The sequence below is a fragment of the Diorhabda sublineata genome, chromosome 4 (assembly GCF_026230105.1).
Source record: "Diorhabda sublineata isolate icDioSubl1.1 chromosome 4, icDioSubl1.1, whole genome shotgun sequence".
Lineage (NCBI taxonomy): Eukaryota > Metazoa > Arthropoda > Insecta > Coleoptera > Chrysomelidae > Diorhabda > Diorhabda sublineata.
In genome coordinates this window covers 3,074,640-3,100,617 of record NC_079477.1, presented here as the reverse complement: position 1 = coordinate 3,100,617, position 25,978 = coordinate 3,074,640, and the positions used below count along the sequence as shown (strand labels likewise).

The 25,978-nt window shown below is 34.6% G+C and overlaps 2 protein-coding genes across 2 annotated transcripts in view; both read left to right on the top strand.

Annotated features, from left to right (window-relative positions):
- The first annotated feature begins 4,251 nt into the window (after positions 1 to 4,251).
- On the top strand, positions 4,252 to 11,416 carry LOC130442952 (putative uncharacterized protein DDB_G0274435). Its single transcript, XM_056777369.1, has 13 exons — positions 4,252 to 4,603; positions 4,660 to 4,805; positions 4,864 to 5,200; positions 5,353 to 5,388; positions 5,446 to 5,508; positions 7,626 to 7,822; positions 8,834 to 8,963; positions 9,659 to 9,721; positions 9,798 to 9,860; positions 9,922 to 9,978; positions 11,069 to 11,122; positions 11,192 to 11,326; positions 11,382 to 11,416. The coding sequence occupies exons 1-13, from the start codon at positions 4,252 to 4,254 to the stop codon at positions 11,414 to 11,416; spliced, it is 1,668 nt and encodes a 555-aa protein (XP_056633347.1).
- A 3,899-nt stretch (positions 11,417 to 15,315) lies between these two features.
- The window catches only part of LOC130442641 (ras-related and estrogen-regulated growth inhibitor), a 32,849-nt gene continuing 22,186 nt past the window's right edge, over positions 15,316 to 25,978 (top strand). The window contains exon 1 of the mRNA XM_056776938.1: positions 15,316 to 15,660. Within this exon, the coding sequence (XP_056632916.1) occupies positions 15,573 to 15,660 (88 nt within the window). The 5' untranslated portion in view covers positions 15,316 to 15,572. The remainder of the gene's footprint in view (positions 15,661 to 25,978) is intronic.

The following is a 25,978-nucleotide window of genomic DNA, read 5'->3' as shown; positions in this document are numbered from 1 at the left end:
TGGAAGTATTCCTTGAAGGCTTCTTTTGTGGAATGAATCTGGAATTGCGTAAAAATGTTTCCTTTTCTTGTAGTGTTAAATCTTATAAATAAATGTCTTTTCTAACAAATCTTTTCCCTTGAAAATATTTTGCACTGTACTTTAGTATTTTTCATAGGAAATTTGGCAGGATATTATAAATTTTGTTCTACTTAGCTTCTTTGAGCGATCAAATGAAAAAAAAATTCTTCCATGTTCCTTTTGTTCATTGAAATAGCCTTGGGCCTTGGGATGGATTCTTGCAACTTTTTAATTGTGTAAAACTTGCCATGTTTATCAATATCAAATTATCAATTATCAGGTAAGTATTTACAAAAACTGATCCGGGTGAATAATTACCATGCAAACCCATTTGTTGGTTATAAGGTATGCTGGAGAATTCCAGCGGAAAATGTTTTTTTCTTTTGAAGATTACTAAAGCGTAATAAGTCTATCACTCACTAATACTAAAAAAAAACATCTTCTTTCCGTTGTATTTATAACAGCAAATACTTTTTTCACTACATCTTCTGGTCAAAAACTCTGTTCCTTGGGCATTAGGAAAAATGCTCATACTGATACTATGAAACAAAGCAGGTCTTCCGATGTTACTACTAAACAGAGCTACAGAATGAAAACATTGAAACAAATCATATTGGTTCATATCAAAATAGCGATTTCGGTTGCTTTCTGGTCTGATTTCAGTAACAATTTGACGGATAGATCCGTCTTCTGTACTGGAAGGATTGAGATAGCTACCCACGACTTGTTTTATTGAAGGCCAAGATATAAGTGAGACATTTTTAAAAAAATTCTTAACAAAACTCGAAAATACAAAATAGAATTAATAATTAAAATGATGAAAAAACACTAGATAACAAAACAAAAGTTCTTTTCAATAATTTTTTCTAATCCTCTTGGTGTGGAATGGATTAAATTCCGGCAAACTTTCTCATTTGAATTAAGGTCTTTCCATGCTGTTTCATTGGCTTCCCGTAGCTCTTATTGAATTCTGGACGAAAATTGCTTTTGTAAATTTTTTTCACCAACCATCTCCATAAATGTCCTTTCGGATTTATATTAGGACTATTTTCCACCATACGATGATGTATTAGACTAGTTACATACCTAAACAAAATATTTTTACCATAGCAAAGAAAAATAACTTATTAGAAGTGTTAGTGTAAAGATTAACGTCAAAAAAGTGAACCAGAGATACGCAATAAAAAGAAAAAATATGTAACTATATTCAAAAGGGTTAAGAGGTAAGCAGATTTACGAAGTTATGCTTAATACCTTTGGTGACCAATGTCTTTCGTATGACACTGTTACAAATTGGACTGTAAGCTTCAAAAGAGGCAAATTTTCCATTGAAGATGAAAGGCCAGTTTCTGTGCTAGTCCCCGAAAATATCGATGCAGTTCATGACATGATTTCATCAGAACCGTCGAATTGGGCTAAAACCGACCAAAAGCGTGCAAGGGTAGAAGCATCGCGTTCGATCTGTGCTCGATTTGAAAGCGATGTACACTTCTTAAACCGAATTGTTACTATAGATGAGACTTGGGTACATTTCTACGATCCAGAAACAAAGCAACAATTGATAGAATGGCGACAGTCTGATTCTTCAAGACCTAACAAGTTTCGTGTCCAAAAATCTGCTGGAAAAGTTCTTGCTTCAGTGTTTTTTGGGATTACCATGGAGTAATCATGATTGATTTTTTGGATAAGGGTAGAAAAATAAGTGGATATAACTATTCGACATTACTGATCACTCTACGGGAAATAATTAAGGAGAAAAGACGCGGGAAGCTATCCAAAGGTGTTTTGTTTATGCAGAACGACGCCCCTGCACACAAATCTAATGTTTTCATGCAAAAAATTCGTGATTTAGGATTTGAATTACTAGAAAACCCCCTTATTCACCAGATTTAGCTCCGTCCGACTATCACCTCTTTCCTCAACTGAAAAAAAGTTCAAAAGATCGTAAATTTTCTTCCAACTAGGAGGTAATAAAAGCTGTGGAGGTCTGGTTTGCAAAGCAAGGAGAAACATTTTTTTTGAAAGGTCTAGAGACGTTGCAGGTTCGCTGTAATAAATGTATCCAATCAAGAGGAGAATATGTTGACATTGAAATTTTGTTTGGTTCTATAGTAGGCTATGATTTTTTCAATATATTCTCGTAATTTTGATTCCCGATGTTGTCTAGAATATTAAGGTAAAATTCGGAGAAGACTTTTCCACTAATTCTCCAACAAACACCAGTTCCATCAACACTCAACCAAACATTTACTTAACTTATTATTTCCGTCAACATATCGCTCTTCAAATCATGAGTTTGGTGGTCTGTAAACGCGAAAACGTCCATCATTGTACGGCTCGAATGTTTTTTCATCTGTGTAGAAAATTCTTTTCCAAAAGTCCAGGTCACGATGCAATTAATAAAGTGCAAACACAACTCTGAATCGCTTGCACTCTTTTCTACATGCCGTAGGGAAGGATCTGGAAAAGTTTATACATGCAGCACTGGCAGTCGATTCAAAGATTCAAAGGGACGTTTTCTTAAAAAATCAATAAATTAATCAATGCAATATCTTGTGCATTATTTCCTTCCTCCAGACCTAACCTAACCAACCTTTCGCTTCTTCACTCTGCCATCTTTCAAGATATTCAAGATTCAATCCAGAGTGATCATTGAAAGGCATTTTAATGAACATGGGATCAATACGTACTTCAATCAATAATTAAATGAATGAATGAGATGTTTTTTTTATTTATTTTAATGATGTCTTATCTTATTTTTATTTCAGGCTCCTATGTATCCACCGAACGTTCAATCTTTATATAGTAGAGGCCAGCCTGAGCAACAGTATACCCAATTATTCGAAAATTGTGATGGAATGTGTCAAAAGCCTTGTCAAAGTAATTGTCCGAATGTGTGCAATCAAAGGCAACAATCGTGGAAGCAATATCAAAATATGACTCTATGATGATTTAGTTGTTTCAATTTTTTTCAATTGAGCCCAATTTTTTCCAAATAAATGTTTTTACACCATAATAATTAATGTTTTTCTTATATATTCCACCATGGACAAATATTTGAAAATAGTCAAGGAAAGGGACGGCTAGAGATATGTTGATACTATACAGTAAAGTATTTCACGTCTATATTACCACAAAAATAATTTAATGAGTACGAGGGTTGTTTAAAAAGTTACCGATCTCAACCTGAAGATGTCAGCATGTATCAAGTTGAGTTGGGAAGTATATTTGCACATTCATTTCAACGCTTAGTTTCTGTTTGACTCTTCCACTTTGGTTGACAGACTTAGAATATTTCCCTTGCAATTATTTGTCCTTATCAATAAAATTTTCGCTGTAAACATGGTTTTCACCTTTCAGGTAAGCATATATTTCGTGTCTTAGTTCAAACTGGTAAGTTTCAGCGACCAGTGCTTCTGTATGAATCATGAAATGGGTGTAAATCTCATTGGTTGCTGTTGATCTAATGCTACAGCTACAAGTCCTTTGTTTCCATTGAACACCTACCATCAGAACATATCCCAACACATTTTTGGCAGTCAATATCTTATCTGTAGTAGATTTCTCGACAAAACCAGTCGATTCTCCATGTTTTATCATACTTATTTGAAGAAATTCTTTGCCATGCCCATACTCAACCATTGGATAAAGCATTGCAGCACAGGTTTCTGATCTCACATTTGAACTTTCTTAAACTCGAATCTTTAATTCTATTTGATCATAAAATGTATATTCTCAATTATTTTTGGGTAATTTCCTTTCGTAGAAAAATAATTTTCTATTAACTGTCTAGCTCTACGATTGCGTGCATTTCTCCAACTCCTAGTCATTCTTTCTAGTTTTTATTTTGAAATCTCATAGCTAGCTGGTTAATTCTGCTTACTAGAGGCTAATTCTTCATCTGAATTCAATAAATTTTCCAGTATTACTGAATTCAGTGCAACCAAACCTTCATTCTTCGCTCAAGAATCTTTCTACGGACTTCTATTACGTACATGATCAACTAGTTATAGACAGTCGCCTGGAACAAGCCTATCAAATTAAAAAATGACGTTTGACATAAATACAGTCATACCAACAGTTATTCCAACAGTTTTACCAACAGTTATACAAACAGACGTGCCACGTCAAAATTTTGACGACATGTACAAACGATTTCGAAATTCGTAGTGCAACAAAAAATAGTCAGATATGACTAACGAAATATGCAAACCATGCGAAGCGGACGAGCTTCAGGCCTGGAAATGTATGATGGACAGTATGGTGAAGTTCATTCAGGCGTCTACGAAATTAATGAACACCTTCAACGAAAAATCGAACCCACAAATAGAAGATTCAACAATTGATTGTAAAGCACCATGTAAATTACAATTCTCTTTGCCAAAAGAAGATTCGACGACGTCAAGTGATTGTAAAGCTCCATGTAATTCGCAAGGGAATGTATCAAAAGAAGATAAATTAGAAGAAGGAAGATCATGTCACAAGGATTGCAAAGCGTATAATCCACAAAAAAATCCTACATGTGAAAAATGCGATGAAAAAGGTAAATTATCATTATTTATAAATTAATCAATCGTTGATTTCGCGTAATTTTAACAGCGAATGAAGAGGAGAAGGAAAGTAAGTTATGTCATCCTGAATGTAAGTTGTGCTTACCATCAAGAGCACCGATTTGTAAAAAATGTCCTACTGATTCAGACCAGTCGTTGAAAGAGTCAAAAAACGGATCTAAATCAGGTGAAATAGTGCGTAAACTATGAGTATTTACTACAAAAAATTTCAATCAATTTTTGTTAAATGAAGGTTAATCGTGAAAGTCAAACAGAAGAAAAATGTCCGTGTCCTACAGATATAAAGCCAAAAAAGTGTTGTACTTGTCCAAAAGAAGAAAATCAAACAGAAGAAACTCAAACAATAGAGGGAAGTCAATCAGAAGAAAAGGGTAAAGAAGAGGAGGTCAATCCGGAAGAAGACCAGAATCCTCCAAAAACAGAAGAAGTTGATGAAGAAAAAGCTGAAGATGCAGATTCGCCTCCTGAGAAAGTTGATGAAGAGGTACAGAAGGAAGAAGAACAAAAGGACGAGGAACAGAAAGAAGAGGAACAGAAGGAAGGGGGTGAAAAAAAGCAGCCCCTTGTAGGTAATATTAATGTAATGTTTTAATATTTCCAATTGTTTTATTTAAATAATTAAATAGACGATTCTTTTTGAATGTAGCTTTTAATAATTTAGTTCTGTCTACGTGGATATAAAAATTGATAACAATACATAAATTTTAATCAATTTTTTTAGATTGTAGTTGTCAATATTCGGATTCTGAAATAAAACGTAAGTAATTAAAAATCATTTGAGATTCGAAACAAAACTGCTTTCATTATCTTTCAGCTGTTATTTCGTGTAATTGTGAACAACTTAGAAAAGAAGAGGAAGAAAGAAAACAAAAAGAAGGTATGGTATGAGTTAAATATAATTCTCATCTTATTATAAATTATTTGTAGATTTTATTTCTGCATTTCTCTGTTGAGCTTGGTTTCCATTGCGATATTCAACAACTTCTGTACGTATTTGCAGCCCTCTGAAAATCAACAGCTTCATGTCTTCGATTGATGATCTCAAGCTAGTATCTGTTACATTTTTTTGTCTTAAAAGAACTGGAATTAATGAAAACCACCTTACCATCGATGTGAGCTTTGGCCTCCTTGATAATTCGCCTCCAAACTACACCATCCTCTCTCTCACATTCATTGTTTGTAAATCTTGATCAGTCCATGTGATGCGGGGTCTGCATCTTTTTCTGCTGCTGTATATTTTGACATTCATGGTCATGAAGACTGGTCGTCAGACGTAGAGACCAAGTGCCGAATAGACAAAGCAAGAAGCTCATTCATTGAATTCAAAAAGTGTTTACGAACTTTGAGTTTGAACCTCAGAATGAAATTCATAAAATGCTCGTATGGTACGGTATGGAAAGCTGGACACTGAAAATTAATACCATGTATATATTGGAGGCATTTGAGATGTGGATCTACCGGAGAATTTTGAGAAGAAATCTGATAAATGTGATCGTATACATCCATTGATATATAACAGCAGAAGAAGGAGGTTCTTTTAGACATCCTCTATTCTTTAAATGTGACCATCCATCTCAGCTTTGGGCTTTAATTAATAGGAGAGTTGGTATGTCGTCATCTTTTGGTTAGATCTACATGTTTTGCTTTGCTGGTACTTGTTTCTTCGTCTGTCCGATATTTGTTTAGTAGATTGTTGATATTTGTGCCCATATTTGTTAAGATTCAAAGTAAACTCTGGAGACGATAACTTGATGTTGATGTAGTGGTGGTGTAAACAGTGTGTTCATTAAGAATATCACGAACGTTTCCAGAAATATTGACTTAATTCAAAAGTATATATATTGGGTTGCCTAATATCAAAATGAAAAACAAACAATGGAGGAATTGTACTAATAAATATTGTGGAAGTAAATGCAGGGATTGAATAGTTTCTCTGTTTTGTCAGCTCAGAATTTAAAAAAATAAATCCCAGTAATAAAATCTGTTCTAAATATGTAATTTTTACTTTTCAATATTTCGTTTACTCCATCAATGTATTTGATTAGAGCTCTAGTAGATATCTTGAGTCTCTTGGTATACTTTAAGTATGATATGAACAAATTAATGTCTCAATGAGATTGTCAAAGTCAAGCAATCGTCCACACTATCATAAAAATTCCTTTATTACCGACAAAAGTCATAACGCGGTTACCGACATTTTATTTACAATTTTTTCGACAACATAAAACACAAACACGTGTTGCCAACATAAAATTAATCAATTTCCTTTTGGTGGACAAGACCTAGTATTAATTTTTAATCAATAGTATGGGGAAGTTAACCCGAAAGCTGCGTTTTGATTGTTCCATGTAGTGAAAGTGACAGCAAAACACTTTCGGGTCGCTTTGGAGTAGACAAGTTTAACTTCCTTAAATGTGACTTTAGCCACTTCAATGTTGACAGTTGACAGTTTCATTTAGATGAATTTGCATAACCTTAAATTTTCAATTTTCTGAAATTATTTGTTTTATCCGAAGTTTGGTCTAAATTCATCAAACAAAGGGTACACTGCAAAAAAAACTTTGACCAGAGAAAATATAATAGAATTCTTGTTACATTCTTACGCGTGGTCAAAAAAAATGTTGTGTACGCCGCGGCTGAAATACTAACAAAGCACTTTCGGTCCTTGGCATACAAATAACTATTTACACATCTTGTTTGTACACATTGTTAAGTTTGGGTACTTAATGCTAGCAAAATCTCTAAATCTGCGATACGAAGCTTCTCGCTTGTTTATCATTGTAATCATCACATTTTACATTCCACAAACGTCTCGCAAAATAAAAGAAACCTGCCAGTGCACTGGCCCCTCTACAATAGCACGAAAAAGACTAGATTACAGCTAAGTACACTCACACGCCAGTACCAGTGTACCAAATGTAGTACACGATACTAGATAACCTCACTTAACACAAAACATTTCAACTGGAAATAATTATTGGTACTCTATTTTAGTTATTTGTTCGTGTCCATTGAGTTCTGAAGAAAAATTATCGATAACTAATAGAATGCAAGAGAAATTGGAAATAGCGCAGCAGGAAATAAATCAACTGCGGAAAGAAATTGAACAATTGCAGTTTGCGGAATTAACCAAACATACAAATTCGGCAAGACTATATAAAGAGATTATGAAGGAATCTGTATTAGACAATGTTAGTAGTTGAAAATTCATTTTTATATTAGTTATGGCAATAATCTAACTAATTAACATTTAATTAATATATTTCCTCCGTTACATACATGATAGATAATATTGGTGAAGATCAAAAGGTCACAATCCATTTACAAAATAAAATACCACATGAGCTAGAAGCACTATGAAGACGCAGAAGTCTCGAAATTAATTCCATCTCACATTCTAAACTTTTTGAAGGGAGTGGGTTTGATGGATCAGTTGTGAATCCTGTGTCTTCCAGTATCGCAGCAAGGGGGTCACAATAGATCCTTTGGGTCGCAGTGTATACGAGATCCCAAATCGATACATACACAGAAGATAGTTTCAAACTAAATGAAACGTATTATTATGATCTAATAACAGGGAATATTCTTAGAGACAATTTTTGGTGGGTAGAAGTTATTGGAAGACATCTAATAGTGTCCCATTCAACGAAACCTTACTTTTGACTAGAAACTTTTCTTAATTCTATGAAGATTGATATTTTTTATTCATTCTCTTTCTGTTTATTGACTATGCAGTACGCTGGGTTTAATCTTTTCTATAGTAGAGATTTGTCGCTTGAAGATCTTTCGTGATCAGATCCTCCACTGACGTGAGATATCATCCATTCGAAATCGTTAAGTATTAAGTATGAAAGTTGTCGAATAGTGCCACACGATTTAACCAAGAATCAAGTAAACAGTTACTTGATAAATGGATTTACCTAAACAACCCGAACATGGAAAATCAGTGGATAGGCAAAGTACAATTCCCAAAACCCGTAGCAAAGAAAGATTGATTCGAGCAGGAAGTCTGTTGATTTTAAAATCCTTCCAGATGGTCGAGCTATTAATGCCAAAGTAAATGGTGATGCTGATGCATTTAGTTAACAGACAGCGGGTACTCTTACCACATGATAATCCTCAACATTCCCCATCGAGTCAGGACCATGTTATTTATTCAGATCCGAGATCGAGCAAAAGCTATATAATAGTTTTGATTTCAGAGCTTCAATACATCAGCTGCTCAACGTTCTAAATCTTCCAGAAGAGAAGTCCTTTGTCCGATTTTGAGAAATAAATTTTCAGCTCCCCAACAACAGACTTTCAATAGAGATAGATCTTTCAATATGCAAGGTATCATTTAAATTACTCTTTTATATTTATAATAGTTACATTATCTCAAAAATGTTTCAAAATGATCATCTTTTCTTGTCACTTCATTGTGTTCTAAACGAAAAAGAAGCTAAAATAGCCGCCAACATATTTTTAATGTTTTTTACACTAAAGCACTTCGAAGCTGTTAAATATTGATTATAATCTGATAGTTCAGAAAATACTTCCATTGTGCAAACATGTAATAATTTGCTACCAAGCACTTGAAGACAGAAATATGAAATCGCTCACATCAGCTTCATGAACTACTAGATAATGCAACCCAGGGCAGCTTCAAGCTGATTACAACAAATGTTGTGGAAGCTTCGGTTTCTCATCAGCTTCAGCTTCGACCCCGAGTACGATAGGTTAGTAAATGATTCTGTGCTAGGGATAAATATGTAATTATGAGTGACATATAGCCAAAATAGAGTGTGGAATCGACTCTATGCATTGATTATTTTGCTCTTTACGTAAAAAGAAATATTTTTGTCATATTCATCTCGAATAAAAAATTATTTCCGTTATATTGATTTGGTGTTCTCATATTTTGATTTTGATTTCAAAGCACTGGCGTCTTCTTCGTTAACTGGCAAAGGCCTACTTAACGGAACTAAATCAGGTATCCATTGGTTAGTACAATTATAATTTATCACTTCATAAAATTATTTTTACAGATCCTGCTAATCGACAAGTACCAGGTTCGCCGTTCGGTCAAACTAGTCGTCTTGATAGAACCAGTAAGTTATAAGTTTAAAATCAATCATAATAGTTATGTGACGATGATAATAATTAAAATATTTTGTATTAATTTAGAATTTCAACCATTGAAGTCTTCTTCTTTAGCTGGAAACGATTTACTGAATGGAACTCAATCAGGTACTATCCATAATAAGCGTTATTTTTAACTGCAATTTTGTATATTAAACGATTTCCCCAGATCCTGCTGGTAGACAAGTTTCAAGTCCAAATGCTCGCTGTAATAATACGGACCAGAGTAAGTACTTGAATAACCATTACTAAAAGACACCAATCCGGACCAAAAGCCACGGATCACCGCTAAGAACATTCCTTGACTGTCATTCCGATATATTCATGTTTGGCCGGGAGGTCTTCTCTTTTCGTGAAGAGTTAGTTCCATTGTCGTCATAGTTGGTTGGTCGCTTGGTCGAAAAGTACTAATCGGCATTTGATTATGAATTACAGATCTACTGTTTCAATCTCATTTGGGTTAACCTCAAGTTCTAGTCCTGGCATATTTCTTGGGTTCTCTCAAATTCGTTCGGACTTGTTTCCAGCTCCTCGGATAGTTTTTCTGTCCTGCCCAATACTTTTTGTTTCGTCTTAGTTTATCTCTGCTGGTGTTACGGATATTTAACGCTTACTCCTCCAACATTATGTTCTCTTGTTACAAAGGCAAACGTGATAATCCGTGTTAATACAACTTTAATGAGGCTTAATTGCGCTGGAAACATCTCTAGATCTTTTTATTGGGGTCCTCATAATGTATGAGTATAACTTCTCGTGACTTTCCCGCCACAACTTCCTATTTCCTCTCTTTTTCTGCTAATTTTTTCTATCTTCCATGTTTTTGTACCATTTGAGGATTTCTTTCGTTTGCGGCGTTTTCTTGTATTTTCTTTGTTTTTTACTTCCCGGTATATAGATTGGTGTCGCGCGAAACAGAGTTTAAGAATTTCTTATTTCTTAGACCTTTTGATATTGTAATGTTTCTAAATGTTATTGATTTTAGGTCTTTTCTGTTTTAAAATTAGTTTTATTGGAAACGTGGCAATGAAACACAAAAGTGGACTAACTTTAATATATTTTCCGAGCTTTCAAACACTTGTGTATTCATCGTCTGGGAAATAATTAATCAAGATTTTCGGTAGTTTTGAATTGTATTAATTCTTGTAAAAATTCTGGCAAATATCATACGTGGTCGTCCACGTCGTGTTGTGGATGCTCTGATCTACAACGCATTGTAGCTGTTTAAATGGTCTTGGTTCGTAACATATACGTGTGTACTTCGAAAGGTATCAATTATTGAGAAAAGGTTCTACTAATTTCTTTTTTTACATTCATAGTTTGTGTACGAAGATCGAAGCAACAGCGCAGATCGCAAACATTTAACAAAACAGGTTAGTGGATTGAAAAAATTATTGATGCATATACCTAATAATAATAATAATACGAATTTTTTTTTACAGCCACTTATCAAACGTCCACAAAATCATCAACTCCTGATTACAGTAGATATCAGCAACCAATGGATACGACAATGAAGTCATTGTACTCCTATTATGGATCGCAAGGAGGTCTTGAAGAAGAACAGTATTGTGACTGTAAACCAAGAGCAGGTGATGTATTTTTCATAATTACATATTTGATTTTCTACAGGCTGTATGCTACGAGGTTTGCTTCTTAATTCTTGAGATGTGGATATGTCATATCTGACATTGCTATCATAAATTTTGACATTTTTAATTGTGTTGTCAGAACGTGTTGTCATTCTAGTGCTAATGTTTTGTAACAGAGGCTTTGCTCTGTCTACTCCAAGTGTCTCAATCTAAAGATATCCTGAGTATCAAGGGTGGTTTCATTGTGGCCTCTTTCAAAACTTGAAAGCTTGTGAACCGATGATTTTTGTCCAGCTTGTAATTAACTAGTTTCCTGATTTCTCATTGAATATTGGTGTTAATGTAGTTGAAAATGTAGAAGTTCAACCTATGTGAGAGCTAGAGCAAGAAGAACAATAACTTGTCGGTTCAAAGTTTGACGTCAAAAAAGTAAACCAGAGTTACGCAATAAATTGAAAGAAAAAAGATGTCCACCGAATTTGTGAAGATCGAAAAATTTGAAAGGGTTAAGAGCTAAGCAAATTTACGAATATATGCTTAATACCCTTGGTGATCAATGTCCTTCGAATGCGACCGTGAAAAATTGGACTGCAAGCTTCAAAAGAGGTAAATTTTCCATTGAAGATGATGATCGATCGGGAAGGCCAGTTTCCGTGTCAGTCCCCGAAAATATCGAGGCAGTTCAAGACATGAGTTTATCAGACCGTCGAATTGGACTAAAACGGATATCTGAAGCACTGAACGCGTTCATCATATAGTTCAAGTCAATTTGGACATGAGAAAAATTGCTGCAAAATGGATCCCCAAATGTTTGAGTGTTGACCAAAGCGTGCAAGGGTAGAAGCATCGAGTTCGATCTGTGCTCGATTTGAAACCGAATTGTTAATATGGATGATACTTGGGTACATTTCTACGATCCAGAAACAAAGCAACAATCGATGGAATGGCGACACTCTGGTTCTACAAGACCTAAGAAGTTTCGTGTCCAAAAATCTGCTGGAAAAGTTTTTGCTACAGTTTTTTGGGATTGCCATGGAGAAATTATGATTGATTTTTTGGATAAGGGTAGAAAAATAATTGGAGATTACTACTCGACATTACTGATCACTCTACGGGAAGAAATTAAACGACGAAAAGACGCGGGAAGCTATCCAAAGGTGTTTTGTTTTTGCAGGACAACGAGGAGGTAATAAACGTTGTAGAAGTCTGGTTTGCAGAGCAAGAAGAAACTTTTTGTTTTTGAAAGGAGTAATAAAATATTTTGACATTGAAGTTTTGCTTGGTTCTTTAGTAGGCTTAGAATTTTTCAATATATCCTTGTTATAACCTTCTGCTCGGTTGTAAATTTGCATGATTCTATCTTATCTTGTGAAGAGAAAATTTCGGTTGTTTTGGTTTCTGATTGAGGATATTATTAAACTGCTTCTATTACTTGTTCTGTAGATTATTAAATTCTTATTGATGAAGTGAAATATTTTAATAAAGATGAAGTTTTTAGGGCCACAGCAAGGATGCGGATGCAATACTCAAAATAATTATATCAATGATAATTATAATTCGGATGATGAGTCGTATTGATCATTGTAAATGTAAAACATATCCAAAAAAGTTTATTTTATATATTTGAGTATTTTTGTCATATATATTTCTTCAATAAAATCGTTTTGTAGTTGAAAAGTTTGTTTTTATTTATATTGTTACCTCAGGTTCCTTAATATATATTGTCCCAAAATTTTCGACAAATATGAAGATGGTTCCAAACGTACCTGACCCAATAAAGAAAACACAAAATTTTGGGAAAGAATATATTTATTTTTTAACATAATCAAACAAAATTTTATAATAAGACTTCTCAAAATAGCCCTGTCGACACCACTTCTTTATTTTTGAAAAATCTTTGACTACGAGCCATTTTTTCAAGTCTGGGATCAGAAAATAATCCGAGGATGCTAAATCTGGCGAATAGGGTGAATAAAGTAGCAAATCAAACCTTGATTCATTAATTTTGGCCATTGCAATAACGGATGTGTGATCTAGTGCTTTGTCTTGTTGAAACAATACTTTCTTCTTAGCCAAATGCGGTCGTTCTTGCTTGATTTCTTCGCTCAAACGTTGCATTAAGTTCGCCGTTGATAGTTTTTCCTTTTTTCAAGATAATCAATGGAAATAATCCCGAAAAAACCGACTCCATGACCTTGCCTGCAGATGGTACGTCTTCTTTGGATCCGATCCTTCCTTTTCATTCCATTGTTTTGATGATTCTTTTGTTTGGCGTTTGAGGTGATGGACCTGATGGATGACACATCCATGTTTATGAAGCTCGCGCTCTCTACAACAAGAAATTGGATATTTTGGCTCTTCTTCCAATAAGTTCGCCGTTGATAGTTTTTCCTGTTTCAAGATAATCAATGGAAATAATCCCGAAAAAAACGACTCCATGACCTTGCCTGCAGATGGTACGTCTTCTTTGGATCCGATTCTTCCTTTTAATTCCATTGTTTTGATGATTCTTTTGTTTGGCGTTTGAGGTGATGAACCTGATGGATGACACATCCATGTTTATGAAGCTCGCGCTCTCTACAACAAGAAATTGGATATTTTGGCTCTTCTTCCTTATATTGATAACGATTTCCACAATTTCTATTAGAGCTTAACTTATCCTTCTGAAGGTGAAAGTCGACACAGTCCCTGATTTGATATTGACAAATAATTAAGAATCAAGTGTTTGTTTAATTTTGAAAAAAAAAGATAATAAATGATAACCCATAACCTTGACAGCAATTACTTTGTGTTTATTGTTATGGTTTTGGAATGGGTTGGACTATTTTATTATAAGCAGATTTCTGGAAAGTATCGTTTCCACTAAAAACACATATTCGTATAGGTATAACTATTTTTTTATAATTCCACTGTTTTTTTTCTTAGGTATTTTATTGTTCTTTATAAATTATGTTTCTTTGTCTTCTTTTCCATCCCCTGCTATCGATGAGCTTAGGTACTAAAAGTTTTTTCGATTTCGTTTTTGTTTTAGTTCTTATGATCTCGTGTTTTGTCTATGTTTATGTTTAAATTTCTTTAATTTTTTATTTATTAGAACTTTTGATATATAAATACATCTAAATATTCTTGATATAGATAAAATTTAACAGTTCGACTTTATCAAAATATGATATTGACACTAACAATTTGCGTATTCATATTAATCAATAGATCCCCTACATCATGAACATCAAAATAAGAATAAAATCAAACTAGAACTTTGTTCTAATAAGAAAAATTATTTTTTTCTCAGTTCTTACATCTCACATATGTAGCAGTACTTAATCAATCAAATTATTTGTAGTTTTATTAGAATTTACAAAATAGAACTATAAATTTTACTTAAATTATTATTTTTTCATTTTTTTGAATTTGAACCATTCCTAAAAATTATCTTTTTTGTGTATTAGATTCCATTCTAACAATTTCTGAACCTTTATAAGCGGTTTCTTATTGGGAACGTGGCAATGAAACACAAAAGTGGACTAACTTTAATATATTTCCCGAGCTTTCAAACACTTATGTATTCATCGTCTGGGGAATAATTAATCAAGATTTTCGATAGTTTGGAATTGTATTAATTCTTTGTTTGTAAAATCTAAGAACTAAACTAAGGTTTGTTCGTCCGTTGTAGATATGATCATAACATCGCGTTTTTCATTATTATAACTTTTTCCTTTTTCCAGTTTTGTACTTTATGACTTATTAACCCATTTTTCATTTCTTTGATTAATATGCGTAGCACAATATTGTAATAATAATAATAATAATAATAATAATAATTGATAAATAAAGTTTGAGGATGTTTTTTACTGTACTATAAAATTTATTTGTAACGTTTGAAACGATGACGCCTCGTAGGGTTGTAAATAACAATAAAAAACCTCTTACTTCTAAAATCACCGTAAGACTCGTCTGGATAATTTTAGAATGAGATAATGAGTTTTTGACCGGCAGAGGTTGCAAACGCGGAGAGAAAATTTTCTACTCGCTACTTTCGATGCAGTTTTTACGCGTACAACCTTTTGGACGATAACCAACATTTTCTCTAATTTTTAAATTTATTTCAATGGTATTTTGAAAGTATCGGTGCGTTAAATTATCAAAAATATAAAGCTAATATTTAAATCGAACCGTTGGCGCTGAACTGTATCAATTTTTATTTGGAACATTTCGAATCTAGTTGTTAGTAATGAATGGAAAAGGAATGAGAAGGAAGAAATCTTCGTTATCCGAAGTTAAGGTGGCGGTTATTGGGGCTCCAGGTGTCGGAAAAAGTGGTAAGCCACAATTTAATAATGCTCGTAAAATTCCTGTTTAGTTGTTGAGTTTAATTTTCTTCTATTTCAATATTTGATTTGCTTGTTGCTAAGAGTCGATCGCCACTTCGACTAAGGTACTTTCAGAAAGCTTAAACTGTTTCTATATGTTATTTAATATATTTAAAAATAGAAAAATCAACTTCTTGTAAACTATTTTGTAAAGTTAGGCATTTATAATAAAATAACATGGGGAGAGAACGATTTCCGTGGCACCGCGATTTAACAGCGGAAAATGAAGATTGAAATTTTTTGATATCTCGCTTCGTTTTCGAGATATCGATACTTGAAATTATAATCAAACGTTAGTTCAAAATTTGTTTTATTGAACAGAGTTCAATACTTTGTTTTAAATGAAAATTTTATCACTCAATAAACAAAAGATTTTTTATACAATTTTTATATTATTTACTCTGACTGATATTCCAAAATGATATTGAAAAAAAAATTTTTATAACAAAATGAGCCATTTTTGATAACTTTCATCACTCTGTGTTGAATATAACTTAACATACGATAAATATGAGAATAATTTAATGTTTTTCATAAAAAATTGTGTTTAATTGGTAATTTCGAGCAAAAAGTACGTTCTGAATGCTTTCAAAAGTTATTTATTTTTATTTATTCTCTAATTGAAAAGCTAGACTACTGTAGTATTGGAAAATTATCCCGAAAAAGTTTTCTAGAAATTATTTTTGCATAATTTATCCTATTTTTTAACGAATAAGAGAAATTACTGCTAAAAACATAATAATAAAATAATCCTCAAGCGGAGAAAACATTTTTTTAGACAATTTTGGCTGTAAAAAATTCACGATTTTTGAACTTTTTGCACTCAAAATGCACCACGAAAGGTTAGGTTAGGTTAGGTTGATATATACAAATATTATATAAAAATAACTTCAAGTAGCGGTATCTCGAAAAAGAAGCAAGATATCGAAAAATTTTATTCTTCATTTTCGATTTATTTTGAGTCGATTTACAAAATGGCGGTCACCACGGAAATCGTACTCGTGCCAATATCATGATACAGGTAATTTCATATATATTTTTATTCAATTACAAAAGCTTAATTGTTTAACTATAAAATGTTTTCCAATAATTAATAATTCGTCTCCTTCTTCATCAGAACTAATCTCGTCTCTCGAAATTACATGGTCGTCCCATTTTCTTCGCTCTCTGGAAAAGAAATTATTATAAATACGTGATATTACACATAAATGTTCATACAATTCCTCACCCGAAGTTGTATTGTCTAATTCATTGGATTTTACCAAAACGTCATATATATGATGAATATTTCCATGTTGCCATTGAAAAGTATATTATTAGCCATCCACAATCGTCTGGTTTCAATGTTGTAGGACATTTCAGACGGGCATTGCGCCATATACTTGATGTATATTGAATTAGTAAAGTTGCCGCTTTAATTCTGATTCACAGGGTAGTAAATTGGATGCATCATAATTGACATATTTTTTAATAATCATCGGGCTTCATTGACGTTGTCTGCTTTGACCATATAAATTTGGAAAATGAATTTTTCGATTGTTTTTACCTGCAGATTCACATAAGACTGATCAAGATTTTGTCGTTGTTACAGAAGAATTCTGTATCGTTTATTTCATCAGCTAAAACATTATCATTATATCTATTTCTCAGGTATTTTCTACTATTCAATACCTCATGGCTTTTTGATCAAATATGAGGTTTAAATTTGATCAATTTATTATTATTTTTTCCCTTACAAAACACACAGATCATTTCTTGGGCTTCCATAATTCATCTGATCACGATAATGTAGCTGAGATAAGAAAAAAATATACAGTTGAGTCGAAAACTGAATCAAATATGTAAAGAAACGGATATTTTTGTATGTTTCGTTGATCAGAAATGCGAAAAAAAGGGGGAAACCTCTTTAAGCTAGGGAATTGAGCTATGAAGGTTTCATAGACTTTAAAAATTGTATAATGAGATGACACTAAATATTTCTAAGGATTCTAACGGAAATTTTTGGACCCCAAACTAATGTTTGGGACTTCGTAAATGGCTACAAATTATTTTTATCAAAAATCACGTTCCTGGTATTGGATATGTGGTAGCAGAAGTTTCCAAATGTACAGAATCATTAATAATTGATTGATTGATCGAAATTCTTTTCTGTGAGCTCCTCCCGGACGCCGCTTTATCTTTCGCAGTTCCAACAGACTCATTAGTTGTTCCTTTTAATACAGATTTGACCTTAAGACAAAAGTAGAAGTTATATAGTTCAAGATCCAAAATCCAGCGCTTGTCTCGTTACTTTATGAACACTCCTCGTAGATTTTACTAAAGTACATTATTAATGAGATTGATTTTCACATAAAAACTTCCGAAATATGTTCAATAATAAACTTTTAGGTAATCAAAAACTGAATAAATCAAAGTTTAAGTTCTATGTGTTGAAATATAAACAATGTCCGGATCAGAGGAACCGATTAATTTATTAATTTCTAAATTGTCTGAGAAACAGGAAGCACCTCGTAAGAAGTTTCGACATCGCATCCAATAACACGTGTCCGTATATTTGTTAATGTAAAAATAGAAATAAAACTATTTCAAAATTGTTGTTTTTTCCTTAGATTTGCTATTGTTTTTAAAAACTAGTACGGTTGCCAGAAGTGAACATTTGATAAATGATCAGTCAAATTTATTGTGGCCAAAAAGGTGTGGTCCGTCTCTGCCTCAATTATTACTAACTGTAACATCGAAATTTCCAATTTTCAGAAAACTGCAATACATTTTGATTTATTGTGATGAATTCATAAGAGTTCCAAGAAACTATGGATAATTTATATAAACCCATTTATATCTGAATGTCAAATAATTTGTCTGTCAAAATTTAGCAGTTTTTATTCCTTATTTGATTTCTAATAACCTGGTTTTCTGCCTGTTATTTGTTTTACTTGTTTACCATCTTGTAGAGCCAACACTAATGGATTCATATCATAAATAATTCCACTTGTTTTTGTAAATAAATAACGACATGTACACCAATAAATGTTCTGTTAAACTTAAATAATGAAAAAATATGAAAATTATGTAAAAAAGGAGTTGATCTGTGTTTATCTCCCACTTCTTCAATATCGCTTCCATTTTTGTCATCTCTAGCAAATAAATCTTTATTGGTGAATTGTTTCGGGTCTAAGAAATGCAGATATTAAGAAGGCCACACAGCTTCCAGGACTATTATTTTTTGTGTGACTTGAAATTCATAAATACTTAACACAGGTAAGCATTCCCCCGAACAAACTTCTTCTTTAAGACGATAATTCGTCCACCTCTGACTGACCGATACCCGAAGGAAATTCCAAGTTATTTTCTTAATGTCTTGATAGCACATAATTAAACTAATCCTCACCGATATACCTGATACATTTTTTAGAAAAAACTCTTCTACCTACTCATTATTTCATACTCACGCGAACCCAGACGAGGCGTTTCGAATAGAGGAGAAATTCAGCGAGACAGAAAAGCGATCAGAGCTTGAATTCCAAGGTGTCAGCGACACTAGACCCGATATACAGTGTCAAAATGGACAATTTTAAACCCACCTATCATCGAGGTGTATAAAAAACTCTTGGAGGAGTTAATCCGTATAATCCATACAACTTTTGGAAATCGAAACCATCGGCGATCAATGTCCTTCCAGCTCTTGCGTGACTTATGTTCAGTCGGCGGCAGCTGGATCACCTGGATCAGCCGGTTAACCATTCGAACGCAGAATAAACAACCACTCAACGAAGCCGAAGAAAACGATCGCCTTCGAAGAGTATGAAATCGTCCAGACGTCTTTCATTGGCACGTTGGCGGAAAAATTTGAGAAGAAAAATCGAAGCTCAGGTTGAACAAAGGAATCGAACGCGAACCTTCTTGATGAAAGCTCGGCCATAGACACGGACGTACACGTATACAAACACTATTTAGTGACTTCTTCACTGGAAGGAGGGTTATGTGGCGACCACGACGTTTCTCCGAACAAAATCGCTCAGTAAAACGATAATCCGTTCACCCCAGACTGACCGATAGACTCAGGAAATTTCAATTAACCTTCTTAATGTCCTAATAATATAAAATTGAAGTAATCATCGCCGGTATACATGATATCCCTTCTATGGCTCATTGTTTTATACTCACCCTAACCCAGGCGAGGCGTTTGGAATCGAAACAACGAAACGATCAAGTCTCAAACGCCGAGGTCTGAGCTGCGCGTTTCCAAAGACGTATTTCGACACTAAGACTTCCGGTATGTAATAATGGATCTAAATTTCTTTCAAAACGCAAAACTTGCTAATTTTTTATACGGATACATTTTAGAGGGGGAAAATTCGAAGACAATCGTTCTCGTATTTCAAATTGTTTCGTTCATATTTCGATTTTCTTTTACACTATTATCTATCTACTTTATTTTTCTATACTTTTCACCGTTTTTCGTGGTATTCAAAATGCTGTATAACCGTTTCTTTTTTACCTTGGCACGTGCGCCACTTATATTTCATCTACTACTTATCTTATACTACAATTTCGTTTTGCTCATTATTTTATCTTAAAGTAATTAAAAATATATATGATTTATTAATTTTTAAGCGTTTACAATTTATTTAAGATGACTGTTAACTTCCTTGAATAAAGCGGTAGTTGAACTATGAAAATATTTTACTTAACCTTCAAATCGAATTGAATAATTTTGATTTCCAATCTATATTTAAGGAAAATAAACATTAAATCGTTAAATTTTGTTTATAATTTTATTTAATTATATATTACCAGTACTTCAAATATAGATCCGTGTATGTTCCCTGCAATGGCAATGAAAATTCAAAGGTTAATCATTTGAAAACATTAATAACTGCCAAATGTACACTCCAATTACGCAGCTTTAATTATACTAAAATGTGAATATTAGCAATAAAGTTGTTTATTTTTTTGAAATCTATTATGTTTCGATATGAAACGCGTTTTATAAATATTTGCTTTATCCAAAATTAGACTCATTTTAATTGTCAATAATACACAACAATTAAAATTAACATTCCAATCCTAAAACATGAATCTAACACTACCAGCAGTTGATTGGCTGGTTGGACTCTAAGCTCTCCTGGAAGTAGCACATTCTAGGAACAGAAGGAACATGCCTTAGTAGGCTAAATATCATCAAAACTCTTTCTCATTTATATTTGGGCGCAGAAGAAACTTCTCCGCTGAAAATATATAGAACAATGAGCCGCTCTAAACTAGAGGATCATACATCCCATTCCCAAAAGATGAATCTAAAACTACCAGCGGTTGATTGGCTGGTTGGACTCTAAGCTCTCCTGGAAGTAGCACATTCTAGGAACTGAAGGAACATGCCTTAGTAGGCTTAATATCATCAAAACTCTTTCTAATTTATATTTGGGCGCAGAAGAAACTTCTCCGCTGAAAATATATAGAACAATGAGCCGCTCTAAACTAGAGGATCATACATCCCATTCCCAAAAGATGAATCTAAAACTACCAGCGGTTGATTGGCTGGTTGGACTCTAAGCTCTCCTGGAAGTAGCACATTCTAGGAACTGAAGGAACATGCCTTAGTAGGCTTAATATCATCAAAACTCTTTCTAATTTATATTTGGGCGCAGAAGAAACTTCTCCGCTGAAAATATATAGAACAATGAGCCGCTCTAAACTAGAGGATCATACATCCCATTCCCAAAAGATGAATCTACCACTACCAGCAGTTGATTAGCTGGTCGGACTCTAAGCTCTCCTGGAAGTAGCACATTCTAGGAACTGAAGGAACATGCCTTAGTAGGCTTAATACCATTAAAACTCTTTCTCATTTATATTTGGGCGCAGAAGAAACTTCTCCGCTGAAAATATATAGAACAATGAGCCGCTCTAAACTAGAGGATCATACATCCCATTCCCAAAAGATGAATCTACCACTACCAGCAGTTGATTAGCTGGTCGGACTCTAAGCTCTCCTGGAAGTAGCACATTCTAGGAACTGAAGGAACATGCCTTAGTAGGCTTAATACCATTAAAACTCTTTCTCATTTATATTTGGGCGCAGAAGAAACTTCTCCGCTGAAAATATATAGAACAATGAGCCGCTCTAAACTAGAGGATCATACATCCCATTCCCAAAAGATGAATCTACCACTACCAGCAGTTGATTAGCTGGTCGGACTCTAAGCTCTCCTGGAAGTAGCACATTCTAGGAACTGAAGGAACATGCCTTAGTAGGCTTAATATCATCAAAACTCTTTCTAATTTATATTTGGGCGCAGAAGAAACTTCTCCGCTGAAAATATATAGAACAATGAGCCGCTCTAAACTAGAGGATCATACATCCCATTCCCAAAAGATGAATCTAAAACTACCAGCGGTTGATTGGCTGGTTGGACTCTAAGCTCTCCTGGAAGTAGCACATTCTAGGAACTGAAGGAACATGCCTTAGTAGGCTTAATATCATCAAAACTCTTTCTCATTTATATTTGGGCGCAGAAGAAACTTCTCCGCTGAAAATATATAGAACAATGAGCCGCTCTAAACTAGAGGATCATACATCCCATTCCCAAAAGATGAATCTAAAACTACCAGCGGTTGATTGGCTGGTTGGACTCTAAGCTCTCCTGGAAGTAGCACATTCTAGGAACTGAAGGAACATGCCTTAGTAGGCTTAATATCATCAAAACTCTTTCTAATTTATATTTGGGCGCAGAAGAAACTTCTCCGCTGAAAATATATAGAACAATGAGCCGCTCTAAACTAGAGGATCATACATCCCATTCCCAAAAGATGAATCTAAAACTACCAGCGGTTGATTGGCTGGTTGGACTCTAAGCTCTCCTGGAAGTAGCACATTCTAGGAACTGAAGGAACATGCCTTAGTAGGCTTAATATCATCAAAACTCTTTCTCATTTATATTTGGGCGCAGAAGAAACTTCTCCGCTGAAAATATATAGAACAATGAGCCGCTCTAAACTAGAGGATCATACATCCCATTCCCAAAAGATGAATCTACCACTACCAGCAGTTGATTAGCTGGTCGGACTCTAAGCTCTCCTGGAAGTAGCACATTCTAGGAACTGAAGGAACATGCCTTAGTAGGCTTAATACCATTAAAACTCTTTCTCATTTATATTTGGGCGCAGAAGAAACTTCTCCGCTGAAAATATATAGAACAATGAGCCGCTCTAAACTAGAGGATCATACATCCCATTCCCAAAAGATGAATCTACCACTACCAGCAGTTGATTAGCTGGTCGGACTCTAAGCTCTCCTGGAAGTAGCACATTCTAGGAACTGAAGGAACATGCCTTAGTAGGCTTAATACCATTAAAACTCTTTCTCATTTATATTTGGGCGCAGAAGAAACTTCTCCGCTGAAAATATATAGAACAATGAGCCGCTCTAAACTAGAGGATCATACATCCCATTCCCAAAAGATGAATCTACCACTACCAGCAGTTGATTAGCTGGTCGGACTCTAAGCTCTCCTGGAAGTAGCACATTCTAGGAACTGAAGGAACATGCCTTAGTAGGCTTAATATCATCAAAACTCTTTCTAATTTATATTTGGGCGCAGAAGAAACTTCTCCGCTGAAAATATATAGAACAATGAGCCGCTCTAAACTAGAGGATCATACATCCCATTCCCAAAAGATGAATCTACCACTACCAGCAGTTGATTAGCTGGTCGGACTCTAAGCTCTCCTGGAAGTAGCACATTCTAGGAACTGAAGGAACATGCCTTAGTAGGCTTAATATCATCAAAACTCTTTCTAATTTATATTTGGGCGCAGAAGAAACTTCTCCGCTGAAAATATATAGAACAATGAGCCGCTCTAAACTAGAGGATCATACATCCCATTCCCAAAAGATGAATCTACCACTACCAGCAGTTGATTAGCTGGTCGGACTCTAAGCTCTCCTGGAAGTAGCACATTCTAGGAACTGAAGGAACATGCCTTAGTAGGCTTAATATCATCAAAACTCTTTCTAATTTATATTTGGGCGCAGAAGAAACTTCTCCGCTGAAAATATATAGAACAATGAGCCGCTCTAAACTAGAGGATCATACATCCCATTCCCAAAAGATGAATCTACCACTACCAGCAGTTGATTAGCTGGTCGGACTCTAAGCTCTCCTGGAAGTAGCACATTCTAGGAACTGAAGGAACATGCCTTAGTAGGCTTAATATCATCAAAACTCTTTCTAATTTATATTTGGGCGCAGAAGAAACTTCTCCGCTGAAAATATATAGAACAATGAGCCGCTCTAAACTAGAGGATCATACATCCCATTCCCAAAAGATGAATCTAAAACTACCAGCGGTTGATTGGCTGGTTGGACTCTAAGCTCTCCTGGAAGTAGCACATTCTAGGAACTGAAGGAACATGCCTTAGTAGGCTTAATATCATCAAAACTCTTTCTAATTTATATTTGGGCGCAGAAGAAACTTCTCCGCTGAAAATATATAGAACAATGAGCCGCTCTAAACTAGAGGATCATACATCCCATTCCCAAAAGATGAATCTACCACTACCAGCAGTTGATTAGCTGGTCGGACTCTAAGCTCTCCTGGAAGTAGCACATTCTAGGAACTGAAGGAACATGCCTTAGTAGGCTTAATATCATCAAAACTCTTTCTAATTTATATTTGGGCGCAGAAGAAACTTCTCCGCTGAAAATATATAGAACAATGAGCCGCTCTAAACTAGAGGATCATACATCCCATTCCCAAAAGATGAATCTAAAACTACCAGCGGTTGATTGGCTGGTTGGACTCTAAGCTCTCCTGGAAATAGCACATTCTAGGAACTGAAGGAACATGCCTTAGTAGGCTTAATATCATCAAAACTCTTTCTAATTTATATTTGGGCGCAGAAGAAACTTCTCCGCTGAAAATATATAGAACAATGAGCCGCTCTAAACTAGAGGATCATACATCCCATTCCCAAAAGATGAATCTACCACTACCAGCAGTTGATTAGCTGGTCGGACTCTAAGCTCTCCTGGAAGTAGCACATTCTAGGAACTGAAGGAACATGCCTTAGTAGGCTTAATACCATTAAAACTCTTTCTCATTTATATTTGGGCGCAGAAGAAACTTCTCCGCTGAAAATATATAGAACAATGAGCCGCTCTAAACTAGAGGATCATACATCCCATTCCCAAAAGATGAATCTACCACTACCAGCAGTTGATTAGCTGGTCGGACTCTAAGCTCTCCTGGAAGTAGCACATTCTAGGAACTGAAGGAACATGCCTTAGTAGGCTTAATACCATTAAAACTCTTTCTCATTTATATTTGTGCGCAGAAGAAACTTCTCCGCTGAAAATATATAGAACAATGAGCCGCTCTAAACTAGAGGATCATACATCCCATTCCCAAAAGATGAATCTACCACTACCAGCAGTTGATTAGCTGGTCGGACTCTAAGCTCTCCTGGAAGTAGCACATTCTAGGAACTGAAGGAACATGCCTTAGTAGGCTTAATATCATCAAAACTCTTTCTAATTTATATTTGGGCGCAGAAGAAACTTCTCCGCTGAAAATATATAGAACAATGAGCCGCTCTAAACTAGAGGATCATACATCCCATTCCCAAAAGATGAATCTAAAACTACCAGCGGTTGATTGGCTGGTTGGACTCTAAGCTCTCCTGGAAGTAGCACATTCTAGGAACTGAAGGAACATGCCTTAGTAGGCTTAATATCATCAAAACTCTTTCTCATTTATATTTGGGCGCAGAAGAAACTTCTCCGCTGAAAATATATAGAACAATGAGCCGCTCTAAACTAGAGGATCATACATCCCATTCCCAAAAGATGAATCTAAAACTACCAGCGGTTGATTGGCTGGTTGGACTCTAAGCTCTCCTGGAAGTAGCACATTCTAGGAACTGAAGGAACATGCCTTAGTAGGCTTAATATCATCAAAACTCTTTCTAATTTATATTTGGGCGCAGAAGAAACTTCTCCGCTGAAAATATATAGAACAATGAGCCGCTCTAAACTAGAGGATCATACATCCCATTCCCAAAAGATGAATCTAAAACTACCAGCGGTTGATTGGCTGGTTGGACTCTAAGCTCTCCTGGAAGTAGCACATTCTAGGAACTGAAGGAACATGCCTTAGTAGGCTTAATATCATCAAAACTCTTTCTCATTTATATTTGGGCGCAGAAGAAACTTCTCCGCTGAAAATATATAGAACAATGAGCCGCTCTAAACTAGAGGATCATACA